The 19,263-nt window shown below is 50.7% G+C and overlaps 1 protein-coding gene across 2 annotated transcripts in view; it reads left to right on the forward strand.

Moving 5' to 3' along the window:
* Window positions 1-19,263, forward strand: part of AXL (AXL receptor tyrosine kinase) — a 77,574-nt gene that overhangs the window by 30,811 nt on the left and 27,500 nt on the right. For both annotated transcript variants that reach the window (XM_081868811.1, XM_081868810.1), the window contains exons 5-6: window positions 15,823-15,903; window positions 17,079-17,194. In XM_081868811.1, coding sequence (XP_081724937.1) covers window positions 15,823-15,903; window positions 17,079-17,194 — 197 coding nt within the window. The remainder of the gene's footprint in view (window positions 1-15,822; window positions 15,904-17,078; window positions 17,195-19,263) is intronic.

The raw sequence follows: 19,263 nt of genomic DNA on the forward strand, positions 1-19,263 counted from the left end.
ATCTTTTATGTAGGTAAAGTAAAGGTAAAGGTAAGGTAAAGAACCCCTGGACGGTTAAGTCTAGTCAAAGGCAACTATGGGGTTGTGGTGTGCATCTCGCTTTCAGGCTGAGAGAGCCGGCGTTTGTCCACAGACAGCTTTCCTGGTCATGTGGCGGAAACCAGAGCATCTTTTATGTAAACCAGTCTGGCTGGCCTAGCGAAGAGCAAATCTGTTAAACGACAAAAGGTGCTGATGATGAAGAAGAGTTTGGATTTGATATCCCGCTTTATCACTACCCAAAGGAGTCTCAAAGCAGCTAACATTCTCCTTTCCCTTCCTCCCTCACAACAAACACTCTGTGAGGTGAGTGGGGCTGAGAGACTTCAAAGAAGTGTCACTAGCCCAAGGTCACCCAGCAGCTGCATGTGGAGGAGCAGAGATGCAAACCCGGTTCAACAGATTACGAGTCTACCGCTCTTAACCACTACACCACACTGGCTCTCTGATGGGCAATCCGAGAGGAATCCTTGGGCCTGAGAAGATGGATGTTGCCAAGGAGATGGGGTATGTATTTGAAGTGACAGGAGAAGAGAGATTTTGAGCAAGGTGTTCTGAAAACAATAAGAAGGAAGACTGGGGTCCATCTTGGGCAGGTTGGCTGCAGGCTGGCTGGGAGAGATGCCTTGGACTGCATGGCTTCACTCCTGTGAGGGACAAGCCCCTCTTGAAAGGACCATCCTGGAAGATTTGGACTCCCTCCATGCAGAATGAAGGTGTGAATAAACCATATTTCTCAAAGCTACGACAGTCTCCGCCACGTCTCAATTCTCCAAAGGAACACAGGCTGTGGGTGAATGCCTGGAGCCCCCGGGCTCTTGCCACAGCTCAGCAGAGACAGGAGGCGGCAGAACCCACCTTTTGTAACAGTACACATCCAAACATATTGGGCAGTTGCGCTAATGTTGTCTGGGGAGTAGCCTAAGCCTGTCTTTCCTGCTGGCTTCCTTGCTCAGCGTGCAATTTGTCAATAGTCTCTCCAGAAAGATGTCGGTGGTCTCTCTGCAGAAGGAAGCTACTGCAATAAAAGGATGCCCAAGAACTATAAAAGTGGAGGTCACAAGGCAAGAGGGAGGCACATGGCATGTGCAAGAACAAAAGCGCACAATGCACTTCTCCAAAAGAGTGCGGTCCTCTTGTTTCAACGCTGCCACATCAATCCTATGGGTCCACCTGCAAAGGACTATGAGAGAGAGAGAGAGAGAGAAAGAAGAAGCATCTCTTTCCACCCACGTTTGTAATTACAGTATGCATGCAGTTTCATGTCCTTGTCTGGCATGCAAGGAGGACCTCGGAGGCAGGTGGGCTGTGGGCAGGCCGGGAAGAGCCTGGCTGGAAACCAGAAAATCCAAAAGCTCAGAGGAAGTAATTGCCACAACGGCTAGATCTGTTGTCCCATGCACAGGGATGGCATCCCTCTGTATAGCAGGTGCTGGGGACAGACATTAAAGAGCCCCATCACGTACCTACATGCTTTTCTTGAAAGGTTCCTGGGCTATGGATTCATTAGTGGCTTAAAACACCACAAGGTTGTCTCGGCCCCATGTAAAAGGTAAAGGGACCCCTGACCATTAGGTCCAGTCGTGACCGACTCTGGGGTTGCGGCGCTCATCTCGCTTTATTGGCCGAGGGAGCCGGTGTACAGCTTCCGGGTCATGTGGCCAGCATGACTAAGCCGCTTCTGGTGAACCAGAGCAGCGCATGGAAACGCCGTTTACCTTCCCACCAGAGTGGTACCTATTTATCTACTTGCACTTTGACATGTTTTCGAACTGCTAGGTTGGCAGGAGCTGGGACCAAGCAACGGGAGCTCACCCCGTCATGGGGATTCGAACCGCTGACCTTCTGATCGGCAAGTCCTAGGCTCTGTGATTTAGCTCACAGCGCCACCCGCGTCCCTCGGCCCCAGGTACCAGGGTTCAAATCCTTGCTCAGCCATGGGATGCCTGATTATCGTCTTCCAAAGCAGCTACTCTATTCCGAACTTTTAAAAGGTAAGCGTAATTCTGGTGGTCAACAAAAGAGGTTTACAGACTCTCTCAAGGCAAAACTAAAAATATATATGGTATTGTCAGGGGTTCAGGGAGAGAGACTCAGAGTGAGGGGGAAGGATTCCAGACTGACGAGGAAGAGGATGACAATGACCCAAGATTGTCCATGAGTCCGTCCAGTGAATCGGAGGACTCCCAAAAGGGAGCCCCTCTGGTCAAGCCAAGGGGAGCTAGAGGGGGAAGCAGTCAGGAGCAGGGAAAGGAAGGGGGAACCCCCAGTGGGAGTTGGAGAGCGAGACCGGCTGCTCCGCTGGAACGGAGTGAGGGGGGAGGAGTGACCAGTGTGTCAGAAGGAGCAGAACAGGAAGCAGAGAGGGGAAGGAGATCAGGGCAAAACGTGCTGCCGGAAGGGGAGGAAAGTAGTATTGAGGGCAATGTAACGGTCGAAAGGAAGGTCAAGAGCAACGTAAGCGCGCCAAGTTCAAAATGGGAGGCGCGCGGAAATGAAGAGAGTCCTGGGGAGGAGCCTGGTCCCAAAGCCCGAAGGAGGGGGGAGGAGGCGGCAGAGGATTCAGCCTCGGGAGAGTCCCGAAGGGAGAGAACACAGGGGGGCAGAAAGACCCTGCGGAAAAGGAAAGAGAGAAAGAGGTGGACCAGTACAAGCCTCTTAAACTGGTGTCGAGGGGGGAGCGAGTCAGAGGGGACTTCAGCGGTCTAAGGGTAACAGACGTAGGGTCACGGACTTCGGATCTTAAGCTACTGATGTTCTTGAATAAAAGCTTTTGTACATAAGCTGGAGTGGACTTTGGTCTCTTGTGAGCTGGGACCACGGGTGACTCTGACAGTAAGTCCCCTCTCCTAGAACGCAAAATTTTTTTTTGCAAAGCTCACGAACGGTGGCAGCCATGAGTGCGGAGGAACAGCTGACAACACTGCGCAACGCAGTTACGGAACTCACCGCTGCAGTCATTGCATCTCAGAAGAAGAGTGATGAAGCGGAGAAGCGCTGCCAGGACCTGCAAATAAGGTGGGAGCGTGCTAGCAAGGAGGGGTTCCCAGGGTCCAGATCAGAGGGAATTGGACTTGGAAGGCGGGGGGGCAGTCTAGTCACCCACTTCGATGGGAACCTAAAGCACTACCCAAGCTTCAGAGCAGACGTCTTGTATGCACTGCATTTGCTTCGTAATGACTTTAAAGATGAAGAGGAGAAAGTGGGGTTTATTGTGTCTCATTTGCATGGGGAGGCAAGAGCTTGGTTGCGCAATTTGTGGCGCGAAGACGGCCCTGCCCGCCGCGATTCTGATGAATTTATTAAAGCGATGGATGCTTGTTTCCAGTCAACCGTGGATCTTGATCTTGCACGCAGGGAAATGCACGGGTTGCGGCAAGGGAGAGCCACTGTGCGTCAGTATCATTCGTGATTTTTCGCCTTACTGACTGTATTGGGCTGGGAGAAGCACTGCAAACCAGTGAGAGATTTGTTCTGGGAGGGTCTCAGCGGCCCCATAAAAGATGAACTTGCCAGGGGAGACAGACCTCAGACCCTGGAGGACGTCGTGCAGAGGGCTCTTGCAATAGGGGTACGCCACGAAGAACGTCCTTGGCACAATGAGGAGGGACGCCAGGCGCGTGCACCGGCAAGGACGCCTCCTTTTCTCCCCAGAGACTTCAGCCAGGCACATCCCTCGCCTCTGGCGTGGCAGGGGGAGGAACCGATGGAAATTGGTGGTGCTAAGGCTCAGGCAACAGCCAGAGTTCCAGCTTCCGGTGCAGTAAAGGCGAAGCCTCCTAGAGGGACCAGGAAATGTTACATCTGTGACAGTGCACTACACATGGCGAAAGAGTGTCCCCAGAGGCCCCAGAAGCACACTGCAGCCTTAGCAACAGTGGCAGCAGAAGTGATGCAAGAGGAGCAGTCTCAGGGAAACGACAGTGCCTGGCTGGAAGCAGAGCTGCTGGGGCTCAGCCAGGCGAATCTGTAGAGCAGTCCCCAGTGCCTTTGCAACGTACAGACCCTTTACCACCCAAGCCAACTGCAACACTCCAGTTGCCGAACGGAACCACCCTGGAAGTCCCCATCACGATCGATTCTGGGAGCAACGCGGACTTTGTGGGGGTGCAGTTCGTCAAGCAGCATCGCATAGCGCTTCTGCCCGCGACAACGCCTCTAAACGTAGTCACGGTTGATGGCAGGAAATTGCTGGGAGGACAAGTTGTGCAACAGACGCCTCCCATGGAGATGCGGATTGGACATCATAGAGAAGTCATCAGCTTCAATGTCACCCGCCTGTCGGACACGCCTATAGTACTGGGCATGAGTTGGCTGGAGAGACACAGTCCTGCGATAGCGTGGTACCAACGGCAGATCACCTTTTGCTCATCGTACTGTGCTCAACATTGTATCCAGTCCAGCCAGGAGGAAGGGGCGGAGCAGCAGCTGCAACTTGGCATGGCGCAGGCAGTTCCTCGCAAGTACGAGAGTTTCCTGGAGGTTTTCTGCGAGAAGGAAGCTGACCGGCTGCCGCCCCACAGACCTTACGATTGCGCGATCGACCTGTTGCCGGGGGCGCAGCTGCCGACTGCGAAGCTGTATTCCATGTCTGAGGACGAGATGCAAGAACTCAGGGAGTTCATAGAGCATAATTTGAAGCGTGGATTCATCCGGGAGTCCAAAGCAGTGGGGGGCAGTCCTGTGTTTTTTGTAAAGAAGAAAGACACGCCCCAGAAAAGACTCATTGTGGATTTCAGGGCCATAAATTCCATGACCAAGCCCAAGGCCTTCCCCATGCCCAAGATTGATGACCTCCTAGCGACCGTGCGGAAGGGGAAGATCTTCACCAAGTTGGATCTGCGTGGAGCGTATAATCTCATCCGTATCCGGGAGGGCGATGAGTGGAAGACGGCCATGTTCACGCCTCTGGGCACGTATGAATACAGAGTTATGCCGTTTGGTCTCCAAAATGGATCTCACGTCTTCCAAGCCTTTATGCATCACGTGCTGGCGGGGCTCCTCTACAAGAAGTGTGTGTGTTTCCTCGACGACATCCTGATCTTTTCGGAATTGCAGGAGGCTCATGAGAGAGACGTGAAGGAGGTCCTGCAGAGACTGCGAGAACACAGGCTCTACGCCAAGTTGGAGAAATGCCAGTTTGATGTGACAGAGGTGGATTTCCTCGGCTACAAGCTGTCTGACAAGGGGCTGGCCATGGACAGCGTCAAGGTCCGCGCCGTGTTAGACTGGAAGAGCCCACGCAATCGGAAGGAGGTCCAGAGATTTGTCGGGTTCGCCAATTTCTACCGCAAATTCATCAGGGGTTTTGCAAAGGAGACAGCAGCAATCACGGACACCCTCAGTTCCAAAAAGAAGAAGTTCGCTTGGACGGAACAGGCAGAGCGCTCTTTTAGGAAGCTTAAAAGCCTCTTCGCTTCCGAGGAGCAGCTGCTGCACGTGAATCCGGGCAGACCCATGCGAGTAGAGACCGACGCCTCAGACAGAGCGGTGGGAGCCGTACTCCTGCAAGAAGATTCCCAAGGAGATTGGAGACCCTGTGCCTTTTACTCCCGAAAGCTCAGCAAGGCGGAGCAAAACTACACCATATGGGACAGAGAGCTGTTGGCCATCCACGCTGCCTTCAAAGCATGGCGACACTTCCTCATAGGTGCCAAGCACACAGTGCAGGTCCGCACAGATCACAAGAACTTAGAGTATTGGCGCACGGCGAAGCTCCAGAGCCAAAGACACATGCGCTGGGCTGAATTCTTCGCGGATTTCGACTTCAGGATAGAATACATCCCGGGAGAATCCAACGTTATAGCCGACGCGCTCTCCAGGAAACCGCAATATCTCGAGGAAGCAGCGCCAGTGGCAGCCAAGCACATTTTCGCACCGCAGGCGTGGACGTGCGCTACCATCGCAGTCGACCTGGACGCGGTGCGACGTGCGTTGCAAGTAGATCGATTTGCACAATCCAAGATGGAGGCGCTGCGCAGGGGTTCGCAGAGAGAAGATGAGTTCCAATTACGCGACGGGCTGTTAACTCACAAAGGTGCCCTCTACGTACCGGGCGAAGAGCTCCGCGCGAGGGTTCTGCAGCAGTTGCACGACGCCCCCAGTGCGGGCCACTTCGGCAAGGAGAAGACAATAGAACTGGTGGCCAGGGACTTTTGGTGGCCCCAGATGCGGGGAGAGATAGCGGATTACGTCGCCAGGTGTGACACTTGTCAGAGGTCCAAGCCAGTGCACCAGAAGCCAGCGGGGTTACTGGAACCGCTGGAGACGCCACAGCAACCGTGGGAGAGGGTGGCGCTGGACTTCGTCACTGACCTGCCCAGCTCCAGAGGCAAGACGGCGGTGCTGGTGGTGGTGGACTTGTTCACCAAGATGGCGCACTTCATTCCTTGCGCGAAGGTGGCGACGGCGGAACAGACCGCCAAACTCTTCATCGATCACGTGTTCAAGGTGCATGGGCTGCCACAATCCGTCCTGTCCGACAGGGGGCGCCAATTTGTTTCTACCTTTTGGCGGAAGCTTCTAGGTATCCTGCATGTCAAGATCAACCTAACGTCGGCAAGGCATCCGCAGACCAACGGCCAAGCAGAGAGAGTCAACGCGATCATGCAGCAGTACCTGAGATGTTACGCCAATCAGCGCCCGGCGGCGTGGGTAGACTACCTGCCGATGGCGGAGTTTGCCTACAACAACACGAAGCACGCGTCGACGGGGGTGACGCCGTTCTTCGCGAACAATGGTCGTCATCCCAGAACCTTCCCGGGGTTCGTAACACCGGGAGAGGGGGTGACGCAAGAGGCCGACCAGTTCGCAGCAGAGCTGCAAGAGGTGCACGAGGAGCTGCGGAGACATTTGGAGCTAGCCAAACAAGCATATAAGGTGCAGGCAGACAAAAACAGGAGAGTGGGAGAGGACATCCAGGTGGGGGACTGGGTATGGTTAGCGGCCCAAGCGATGCCAGCCAGGTCGTTGGCTAAGAAGAAGCTGGGACACAAGCAGCTAGGGCCATACCAGGTGGAGGCTAGGATTAACCCTGCAGCTTTTCGACTGGCCCTCCCCGAAGGTTCCAGAGTGCACCCGGTCTTTCATAGGTCGGTGCTCACTCCCTACAAGACCCCGCACAGGTTTCAGGAGTCTGACACAGTACCGCACGCACGCACTCAGTCACCCGAGAGGGAGGGGGCGCCCAGGGCCGAACCACTCAACGAGGTCACTGAGATCCTGGACTCGAGATGGGGGGTAGAGGGAGTAGAATACTTTCTAGCCAGAGAGGGTACCCCGACCAGTGCCAATATTTGGGTGCCGGACTACGCTTTAGACGAACCTCTTCTGAAAGACGAGTTCCATGCACTTTTCCCGCATAGACCCATGCCAGCCGAATATTTTGATGACTGGCTCTTTACGCCCACACTTTCAGACAGTACTTTCAGGGGCTTTTCTTCCGCCGAGGAGAGAACGCCAGAATCAAGCCCGCCCAGGGGATCGAGTTCGGGGGTAGACACAGAACCCTCTTACTGGTGGGACGAGCAACCAGAGGACGACTGGCGCAAGAAATGGCTGACGGGGCCTTGGCAGGCAGCACCAGACGAAGTAGCAATGGAAGAGGGAGCCGAGAACACCTTGGGTGAAGAACCCGCATTCGAACACACATACACCGAGCTGCTAGCAGAGGACATTGAAGCAAACGAACTGTATCCTGCATCTACCTCCGAGGAGATGCGGCTCCCACGACCTGCCTCCGAGGGCCGGGAGGGGGGAAGGGGGGGCTTCGAGGGGGGGATGGATGTCAGGGGTTCAGGGAGAGAGACGCAGAGTGAGGGGGAAGGATTCCAGACTGACGAGGAAGAGGATGACAATGACCCAAGATTGTCCATGAGTCCGTCCAGTGAATCGGAGGACTCCCAAAAGGGAGCCCCTCTGGTCAAGCCAAGGGGAGCTAGAGGGGGAAGCAGTCAGGAGCAGGGAAAGGAAGGGGGAACCCCCAGTGGGAGTTGGAGAGCGAGACCGGCTGCTCCGCTGGAACGGAGTGAGGGGGGAGGAGTGACCAGTGTGTCAGAAGGAGCAGAACAGGAAGCAGAGAGGGGAAGGAGATCAGGGCAAAACGTGCTGCCGGAAGGGGAGGAAAGTAGTATCGAGGGCAGTGTAACTGTCGAAGGCAAGGTCAGGAGCAACGTACGCGCGCCAAGTTCAAAATGGGAGGCGCGCGGAAATGAAGAGAGTCCTGGGGAGGAGCCTGGTCCCAAAGCCCGAAGGAGGGGGGAGGAGGCGGCAGAGGATTCAGCCTCGGGAGAGTCCCGAAGGGAGAGAACACAGGGGGGCAGAAAGACCCTGCGGAAAAGGAAAGAGAGAAAGAGGTGGACCAGTACAAGCCTCTTAAACTGGTGTCGAGGGGGGAGCGAGTCAGAGGGGACTTCAGCGGTCTAAGGGTAACAGACGTAGGGTCACGGACTTCGGATCTTAAGCTACTGATGTTCTTGAATAAAAGCTTTTGTACATAAGCTGGAGTGGACTTTGGTCTCTTGTGAGCTGGGACCACGGGTGACTCTGACAGGTATAAACACCGACAACAGGGAAACACTGACCTGCGAGCGCTCCAATTGGAGCACAGCCTTCACCAAAGGCGTCATAGAGTTTGAAATATATTTTTAAAATTTTAAAAATTGTCCAGTAGCACCTTAGAGACCAACTAAGTTTGTTCTTGGTACAGTGGTACCACGGGTTACATACGCTTCAGGTTACAGACTCCGCTAACCCAGAAATAGTACCTCAGGTTAAGAGCTTTGCTTCAGGATGAGAACAGAAATCGCATGGCGGCGGTGCAGCAGCAGCGGGAGGCCCCATTAGCTAAAGTGGTGCTTCAGGTTAAGAACAGTTTCAGATTAAGAACGGACCTCTGGAACGAATTAAGTACGTAACCAGAGGTACCACTGTATAAGCTTTCGTGTGCTTTAGATAGATTTTGTCTAAAGAAGTGCTTTAGACACTTCTTTAGATAGATTTTGAAGATGCTCAAACTCAGGACGAAAGGGAGAAACGTGTGAAGATGAAGGCACACTTGGCAAACCCTGTGATCAATTCCAGTTGGAACCTATGGAAGGGTGTGTGGATCCAGAATTGGCCTCCACAGTCACATGGACTCACTGTTAAAACCATGTTCATGGAAGACAATCTTACTTGGCCATGAAGGATCGCCAAAGAAGAAGAAGAAGAGAGAGCCATGAAACTCACTTTGGGTGTCCTTGGGCCAGTCACCGCCTCTCAGCCCAGCGCACCTCGCTGGGTTGTTGTAGCGATTAAAGGAGGAGAGCAGGGAGACAACCACATACACTGTGGTTCAGCTCCTTGGAGGAGGAAAAAGTAGGATATAAATGCAATAAATAAAGCAATAACCAACAGCAGAGGGCACCACGCTGAAGGGGAGGATGTCCTCACCAGACCCTTCTCACGGCAGCGAAGAGACCGAAATAGTTAAATCATTTAGTTAAATCGTCTTGAAGAGAAACTGCCGGGTGGAAATAAAACAAGGCCAAATGCTAGAAAGGGAGTGAGTGAGCTATGTTGCAGATAAGAAAGTGCTTGGAGACATCCGGAGATGGAGGATGCAGCAAATCTTGCTGTAGGAGTTTCAGAGACAATTGCAGATTAAGCACTTAGGCGGGAGACCATGGAAGAGAGAATTTTGGGGGGTGAAGTCAAACTGTTGGAAGGCTGTAGCACCTGTAGCAGATGAAGGCATCCGGTTGTGTTGCTGCAAATTCGCCGTGGCGTTTCTTCTCTCTGCACTCCTCCTAGGAGATGGGAGAATGCGGCAAATTATGCTGCCGAAGCTTCGGAGAGAATGACGGATTAAGCACTTGTGTCTTATGATGTAAAATGGGATAACAACAAAAGGGACTGATTGCATACCAATTGTCAAAAGCTGTGAACTGCTAATTTAAGAAGGATATTGATAAACTAGAATATGTGCAGAGGAGCACAACCAAGATGATCAAGGGTCTGGAAACCAAGCCTTATGAGGAACAGTCGAAGGAGTTGGGTGTGTTTAGCCTGGAGAAGAGGAGACTGAGAGGAGCTAGAATAGCCGTCTTCCACTAGGTAAAGGGTTTTCACATGGACGATGGAGCAAGCTTGTTTTCTCTTTCTCCAGAGGGTAGTCCCCAAACAACAGTTTCAAGTTACAAGAAAGGAGATTCCAACTAAACATCAGAAATAGCTTTCTGACGGGAAGAGAGAGCCAGCATGGTGTAGTGGTTAAGAACAGTGGACTCGTAATCTGGAGAACCGGGTTTGATTCCCCGCTCCTCACAGAGTGTTGTTGTGGGGGAGGAAGGGAAAGGAGATTGTTAGCCGCTTTGAGACTCCTTAGGGAAGTGATAAAGCGGGATATCAAATCCAAACTCTTCAATAGTTGAAGTTTGTGGTCTCTCCTTTCTTGGAGGATTTTAAGCAGCGGTTGGATGGCCATCTGTCAGGGATGCTTTTGCTGAGATTCCTGCATTGCAGGGGGTTGGACTAGATGACCCTCGGGGTCCCTTACAACACTACGACTCTATGATTCTGCATTTGAATCCTTCATAGTGACTTCCGCATTGGGGTTGCTACCTTGTACATACGAATAAATGCATTTGATTCGTTACCTGGTTATTACTGGCCTCCGGTAAGGGAACCTAGGTACAGTCGTACAACCTTGGAAGCCAAACAGAATCCGTTCCAGAAGTCCTTTCGACTTCCAAAACCAAATTGCACCTTCTGTTTGGCTGCAGGAAGTTCCTGCAGCCAATCGGAAGCCACGGAAGCCCCGTCGGACGTTCAGGTTCCAAAAGAACGTTCACAAACTGGAACAATCACTTCCAGGTTTGCGGCGTTCGGAAGCCAAAATGTCCAAGTTCCAAGGCGTTAGGGATCCAAAGCGTTGGGGATCCCCTCTAACAGCGGCAAAGGGGCAAGCTTGTTCTCTGATTCCTGCTTGTCTCTGTGAACTCCACAGAGTTTCTCGCCTGTGAGCCTTTGCGTTAATGTGGAACGAAGTGGGTGCTTCTGTGCAGATCTCCCTGGCTGCTCCTTTCCTGCCAACACCATCTGTTTATGCAGTTGCCCACTGGCTGACTCAGCCCTTGCAGGAATGATGTGGTCGGAGAGGAGCAGCAACCACCGTGAGGGGGCTGGCCGTTGTTCACCCGCGCTCTCTTTGCCTCTCGTCTGCGGTACTTGGCCCTTAGCCTTTGCCTCTCCACAGGGATTTCAGGGCCGCCAAGCAGGTGGTCTGCCTCCATTGGATTTTTACATCTTCCCTCCCCCCTTAAATGCCATCAGTTGGTCCAGGTGACAGCTTCCGGGTGCCCACCGGCTGACTCAGTCCTTACAGGAATGGTGCGGTCAGAAAATAGCACCTGTTGTTGCGTGGGAGAGAGGGTTAAATCTGGGCCCTTCGCCAAATCCCAGTAACAATGGTGTGTTCAAATTGCAGTGACTCTTGGTTGCCGTCAGGGATCTGAAAGCTTTCATTCAGCCAGCGGATTTCATCCTCGGTGGGGTCTGTGCGCGTACATCATGTTCGCTCGCCATAGTACTTCACAAAAATGCAATGGGACGCACATACTTCACTGCTGTGACGGAGCTTGCGGCATGGAATGCTGTTGCAAAAGAGGCAGAGGAACCTATTGGCTAGTGACTGTGTCATCGCTAGTGGCAAACTCCTCCTCCTTGCATCATGCTTGTGCCTTTATGTGCTTTGAAAGAAACACACACACACATATATATATTTTTAAAAAAAATCTTTAGAGCCAGGGTCCCCAATATGGTTCCCATGGAAACTATGTCACTCTCAGACATTGCCCTTACTTAGCACTTACCAAGGCTTCTCACTCCTTCCATTTTTTAAAAATAGCTTGGAATTCGTTTTGGATTTTTTTCTTATTTAGTTGTGGGTTGCCTGATTTTTATGCCTGTCCTGTGTTTTATTTATTTATTTATTTATTTATTTATTTATTTATTTGTTTGTGTGTGAGAGAGGGGTGGGGAGAGAGAGGGAGAGAGAGATAGGTGCCAACTCCCTGGGGCCCTGGGTGCCCAAGCACCCACAAAAGTATCCATAAAGGGGCTGGGCACATGGCATGGCACCCACAGCCCCGAGCACCCACAGTTGCGAGGCCAAGCTGGCACTCTGCTCTGTGTGTGTGTGTGTGTGTGTGTGTGTGTGTGTGTGTGTGTTGCCTGCTTTTTTTACAGAGGGAGCGTTGCCAGTTTTCCTTCTGTGAAATTGTTGTTTTGTGGTTCCTTACCAAAGTTACTTAGATTCCCAAATGGGATCCCAGGCCCAAAAAGGGTGGTGAGACATCCTTGCTTTAAAGACTGAGCACTTCCCCAACTCCTCTGAAAATGAGTGTTGGACTAGGACCCAAGAGACCAGGATTCAAATCCCCGCTCTCACTGGGTGACCTTGGGCCAGTCACTGCCTCTCAGCCTGGCTGGGTTGTTGTGAGGATAAAATGGGGAGGAAGAGAACCAATGTGTGCCACCATGAGATCCTTGGAGGAGAAGATGGGAGATAAATGTGATTTTTAAAAAATAAATGTTTCCTTAATGAATGTATGAATGACTATAGCCCTTTAAACAGAACCAAAAACTGCAGCACCATAATTTCACTTTTGGATAAAATATGACTTTAGACCTGTGCACTGTTTGGTTTTGCTTGCTTCTTTACATTTTTTTAAAAATTATATGCCTTTTACTGTTACAAATCTCTAAGGGATTTACAAGTGGAATTATTGAGAAAATCAGCTGAAAACAAGCGATTTAAAACGTCTAAAAAGAAATGAAACCAGCGACAAACTAAGAAGAGGTTGTAAAGGAGCTTACAGAGAGTTTGATAGTAAGGCAAATAGACGCTAACAAGCTGTGAAGGCCAATTAAACACAGTTAGCATGTGCATAGATACTGGCCTCATTCACATATTTGTTTTGGCATCTGTCTGCTCGAGAGACAGGTGGGTGTGAAGCCAAACCACTGCATTAGCAGTACCAAAGTGGCCTCCCAGGGGCGCAATCCTGGGCAGTGCGCGTGGAGGTCCTGGGGTGCCCCAACGACAAGACCCCCTTTCTCGGCCTCACTGATGTGGTCCAAGGCAAAACAGAACAAGATGTTTGGCACCAGCTTGGCTGCAGGAGCTGCCATAAGGAGGCATACAAGACACCATTCAACCACCTTAGGGACTCCACTCCACATTTGTGTAGGGTTAGGGTTAGGGTTAGGGTTAGGGTTAGGGTTAGGGTTAGGGTTAGCCCAACTGTTATGTACTGAGTTGAATAGGATCCAAAAGGCAGCAGTCTGATTGGTCCTAGAACAATAGGATTCAGAATGCAGCAGTCTGATTGGTCCTAGAACAATAGGATTCAGAATGCAACAGTCTGATTGGTCCACTGGAGCCACCCAATCCATCTCCAGGTGGAACGGAATCCACAACCGGATTGGCCTACAGGAGAATCCCGGAATTAGCCAATCACATGGGGCCCATTGTGTAAATAATGTATATAAGGCAGACATTCTGGGGGAACTTCCATTCCTCCTCACCACTATGAGCTGAATAAAGAGCATGAAATCCACTCCCGACTCCGAGTATATTTCACCAGCCCACTGTAATCGGGTGACCTGTGTGTGCCAGCTTAATCTGCTGCCCCTGGGCTGTTGAAGGGAAGCTCCTCTCAGTTCTTATCCTTTTTTAGTCTTTAAACCAGAACTGGATCAAGCAGACCTTGATCCAGAGGGCTCCCTGTGGCTGTCCTGATGGCAACAGAAGCCAGCCCCTGTTTCTTGCAGTAGCGCCTCCTCCAGCCACCCTTTTCCCTAATCAGGATAAACGAACTCAGGAGTCCTGGCTCGAGAGACCATCCGAAGCACAGAAACGGGGCCAAGGCTTAGAGCTTGGAACCAGACATGAGGAAACCCAAACCACAGACGGGTGGGCGGAAGGAACAAGACATACCAGCTGGGACAGAGGACTGGTCCCCAGATGTTGCTTCTCTGGCGCAGAGGGGTGGGTGGCAGGAAGGGACTTGGTTGGCTGGAGGAGGACAAAAGTCTGGCTTTTGTTTTCTTACGTCCATTTGTTTTCTAATGTTTATGCCCTGCCTTTTCTTCCGTCACGGAACCCGAGGCCGTTCAGTTCCCAGGAGGACACAGGAAGCCAGACCACAGGTCCAGCTAGCTCAGCCTTGTCTAGCTCTCTGCTCCTCAACCTGGGGTCACCAGATGTTGAGAAACAACTCACCCCCAGCCTTTGGTCCCAAGGTTGAAGAATATCAGGACTATCAGCAACTCCCCAGGATTTTAGAGGAGGATCTCTCTCTCTCTCCCATCCCTACCTGGCTGAACCTGGGACTTCCTGCATGTTGTTATTTAATATTGTTTACTCTTAAAAAAGCACACCCTGCGTTTCCCTTCAGTAAAGGAGATGCTCAGAGCACCTTACAAATGAAGGTAAAGGTAAAGGGACCCCTAACCATTAGGTCCAGTCGTGACCGACTCTGGGGTTGTGGCGCTCATCTCGCTTTATTGGCCGAGGGACCCAGCGTACACCTTCCAGGTCATGTGGCCAGCATGACTAAGCCGCTTCTGGCGAACCAGAGCAGCGCATGGAAACGCCGTTTACCTTCCCGCTGGAGAGGTACCTATTTATCTACTCGCACTTTGACGTGCTTTCGAACTGCTAGGTTGGCAGGAGCTGGGACCAGGCAACAGGAGCTCATCCCGTCGTGGGGATTCGAACCGCCGACCTTCTGATCGGCAAGCCTTAGGCTCTGTGGTTTAACAGCGCCACCTGCATCCCTTACAAATGAAACACATGTGTAAAAGCCACATAAACCCAAGTACCATATGAAAGTCAGTTTAAGCAGAGGTGCTAATTTCAATGTAAGTAAGGTGACATTTTATTCACCCGGGATTCAATAATTATTCTGAATAATAATGTTTGCCTTGTGCACGGGGACTTTGGGCAAAGGTGTATTTTGTTCTTTCGATAAAATATTATTAATAATAAAAGCATTGCAGGTTTTTTTTTGGGGGGGGGGGTTGTTCTGGCATGATGGAAATCTGTAACAACATCCCAGAATAGCCCCCAATCTCATTTCCCTGATTTTTCTTTGCCTGTAATTTGAAACTGGAGAGAGTGGGGAGGGGGTGAGTTTGAGGTGCTGTTGTACATTACTCTTGAGAAGTCCACAGTGTGCTCTTGAGAAGTACCCAGAATGTCATGCTAGGTGTGGAATATATGAGTTTATTCTGGGGCTCAAATAATAGAAGAGGAGGTCCTGCCTTGGTGGATTTTATTAAGGTACTACCACCTCTACCTCCCTCCATAGTTTGAGCATGGGCTTACTCTTCCTGTTCCCCTATAATTTATCTGGTTAACGACTCAGTCTCCTTTCCAGGTCTGTAAAATGGGAAGATTAGCTACTTTACAGGGATGCTGGATTTGCAAGGCAAAAACTGAGAGGTCCTGAGTACTGCCTTGTGGAGTAGAGGGTGAGACTTGGGCCTGGGAGAGAGAGATTTAAGTTCCGCTCAGTCTTAAATTCACCTGGCGACCTAGGTAATAATGAACATGAAGTGCTCTGTAAGCGGGGAGCACAAATGACTTCACAAGAACACTGCAAAGATTGATGAGCTTAGGAACGTGAAATCGCCTTAGACCTAAAACCGGAACAGATATGCTAATAATCATTGCGTTTTGAAACAAGGCTGCTGTGGATAATGACTAAATATATCTACTTTTGTGCTTTCTTTCAGGTCTGAATCACAGTGCATCGTTCTCATGCGAGGCCCACAACGATAAGGGGGTGGGCACATCTCGGACTGCAAAGGTGACAGGTGAGAGGATGGGTTGTGGGGTGCATTCCTAGAGCAAATGGAGACCTTTGCCAAGGCCGCAGCACAACTGCTTTAGGTACACTGTGAGGGTGAAGCTAAATGTATATCTGGATTTAACACAGAAGTTTTTAACAATGCAAACACTGTCAGCTGGTGTGTGTGATAATGGGATCTGTGCAGGCACAGAGGGAAATTCCTCCCCCTGCTGCAATTCTGGAGGAAAGCCCCATTTACGAAGCTAGGTTTTTTTGCTTAGGGAAAAAATCTTCTCAATTGCTCCAAGGCTGTGAGGGCATCTGGGAGAATTTCTCCCAGTGAATATACTCGCTTCATAGGAGGAATGTTCATCAGGACCACAGGAGAGGAGTAAAGGGAAGGTGTCCACACATACACCCCCTACACCTTCTCTGTAGCATCCCTCTTCCGCAGCTGATGCAATTTGCATTTTTAAAAACCCGGACTTCAAATACAAAGATACAACACAAAGATCCTTTTTTAACTTGGCAAGTTGCCCTGAGTTTACAGGAGGAGCACATGCTACTTTCAGATCGCAGATTTGGATCATTACTGACAACCCCCCCCCCCCGAAATTCCCTGCAAGTAGAAAATGAGCATGTTGAGCATAAGACTTGAGACAAAACCTTTATCCTTGAAATGCTAGCTTTCCATCAGCAGGGATTCCTTGGCATGCATTTAGAAAGGTAGCTGGCGCAATAAGTGTGCTTCGTGTAATTGCCCGAGTATTCTTTTTAAAATAAAGTTTTATTGATCTGCAATATATAACAATTACCAAAAAGAGAGAGAGAGAGAAAAGATGCAAAAACAAAACCCCAACTCGTCCCCCTCGTCCCTCTAGGAACAGATAAATTCAGTTAAGTTTGCCAAAGTCCAATCTGTGGTTTTAGTAGTTGCTGTTGTTCAGGGTTATCAGTAAAGTATTTTATAAATGGAATCCTTGTATTCTTGACAACTTCTGGATCACAGTAATGATGAACAAGCCCGTGAGAAGGAAACTGTATCCTAATCACAAGTACGTAAGCCCCGCTGACCACAGTGGGACTTACGTCTGAGTAAACATGCATAGGGCCACGCTGTAAAAACCCTCTTTTTGACTTTCCTCTGCAGTAAGCTCTTGTGGTATATCATACACCCGCTCTCAAATATCTTCCCTCTAGTGGTACCTGGGCGGCCAAGTGCCTTATCCCTTCTGCATCGTAGCGACCATCACCTGGAAGTGACGTGGGAACCAGGACCGAGTGGGGCCTACGCTCTTGAGTTGTGCACCATCCAGGTGAGAAGGGAAGCCTTGAAGCCAGCCCAAGTTCCCTCGCCAAACTATTTTGAGGAAGGATGCCTCACTTGGCCACTTTCGCCCCTGCCCTCCGAGGGACCGGTTTTATTTTTAGGAGCCATTTCCTGGCCAGCTTCTGCTTCTCTCAAATGTCCAACCGGTTGCCCTCATGACGTGTGACAAGCTCCCAGGAAGAGGGAACTGAAAGAGCCTCGAAAAGGGATTGCAGAGGCCAGGAAACAAAACTGATAGCAAGGGGGAGGGTGTTCAAATATGGGGCCATCCGTCCATCCCCTTCTAGGGCCTGAGGTGGCAGAGTGATCTGTACCAGTTTGGGGTTCGGGTGGGCGCAGGTTTTTAATGTTTTCCCCACATAAAACAAAGCAAACTTCTCAAGAGCAGAAGGCAGGTGCCTCTGAGACAAAAGTTGTGTTAGTGAACTTTTATTATTTAATTGCATGTATTTATTCAAGTAAGGGACGCAGGTGGCACTGTGGGTTAAACCACAGAGCCTAGGACTTGCTGATCAGAAGGTCGGCAGTTCGAATCCCTGTGACGGGGTGAGCTCCCGTGGCTCGGCCCCAGCTCCTGCCAACCTAGCAGTTCGAAAGCACTTCAAAGTGCAAGTAGATAAATAGGTATCTCTCCGGCGGGAAGGTAAATGGCGTTTCTGTGCGCTGCTCTGGTTCGCCAGAAGTGGCTTAGTCCTGCTGGCCACATGACCCGGAAGCTGTACGCCGGCTCCCTTGGCCAATAAAGTGGGATGAGCGCCGCAACCCCAGAGTCGGCCATGACTGGACCTAATGGTCAGGGGTCCCTTTACCTTTACTTTACCTTTATTCAATTTGCTCAAGGTGGTGGCTCCTCTTCCTCACAACAGCCCTGTGAGGTAGGTGAGGTTGAGAGGCAGTGATTGGCCAAAAGACACCCAGCGAGCGTCATGGCCATGTGGGCATTCGAACCCTGGTCTCTCACAGGTCCTAATGTAGGGTTGCCATATGTTCGGCTCTTTCCAGACATGTCTGGGATTCCAATGACGAAATTAGTGTCTGGGGGGGAATTTTGGGAAATCGGCAAATCTTTTAAATTTCTCCAATGGAGGAGAGCTTCAACATGGAGCTTTAAAAAAGTGTGACGTGCCACCTGCACTGCAAAGTGGCACAGTCTGGAATTCTGTCGCTGAGATCAAGCCTTTGAGCCGATCAAACATGTTATGCAATTGGCGAAAATCCTGGACCGTGCCACTGCAGAGGGGAGGGGGGGTTCTTTTTCTTTTCTTTTCTTTTAATTCTTCAATATTGTTACACGGTCCAAGGAGGCTTCATATAAAATCACAGAACTGTATAGTTGGACGGTGTCCCAGAGGCAGGGGTGCCAACTTGAATAAAACATTGAGGAGGAGGGAGGTAAGCCCCGCCCCACAAAATCAGTCATGTTGTGTAGTGCACACACACTATTTGAATGGCAATGCCCATCAACTTTTTTGGGGGGGGTTAGCCCCCTAAAAATAATAGGTGGGGGGCCCTAGGAGTCGGCTTCTATGCCCAGAGGGGCATCTCATGCAAGGCAGGAATCTCAGCTAGATTATTGTAATAATAATAATAATAATAATAATTTTTTATTTATACCCCGTCCTCCCCAGCCAAGGCCGGGCTCAGAGCGGCTTACAAGCAATAATAAAAACAAGATGAATGATTACAAACTTAAAAACAAAAATAAAATACATTAAAATAATGGAACATTAAAATATTAAAATGTAGCCTCATCGCAGGAGGAGAAGGAAAGAAGGAAGAAAAAAAGAGAGAGGGAGGGAGGGAGGGAGGGAGGGAATCAAATTGGCTCCAAGCCAAAGGCCAGGCGGAACAACTCTGTCTTACAGGCCCTGCGGAAAGAAATCAGATCCTGCAGGGCCCTGGTCTCATGAGGCAGAGCGTTCCACCAGGCGGGAGCCAGAGTTGAAAAGGCCCTGGCTCTGGTTGAAGCTAATCTAACTTCCTTAGGGCCCGGGACCTCTAGGGTGTTGCTATTTATGGACCTTGAGGCTCTCCGTGGGGCATACCAGGAGAGGC

Source organism: Podarcis erhardii (genome assembly GCF_964252035.2).
Source record: "Podarcis erhardii genome assembly, chromosome: 7".
Classification (NCBI taxonomy): Eukaryota; Metazoa; Chordata; class Lepidosauria; order Squamata; family Lacertidae; genus Podarcis; species Podarcis erhardii.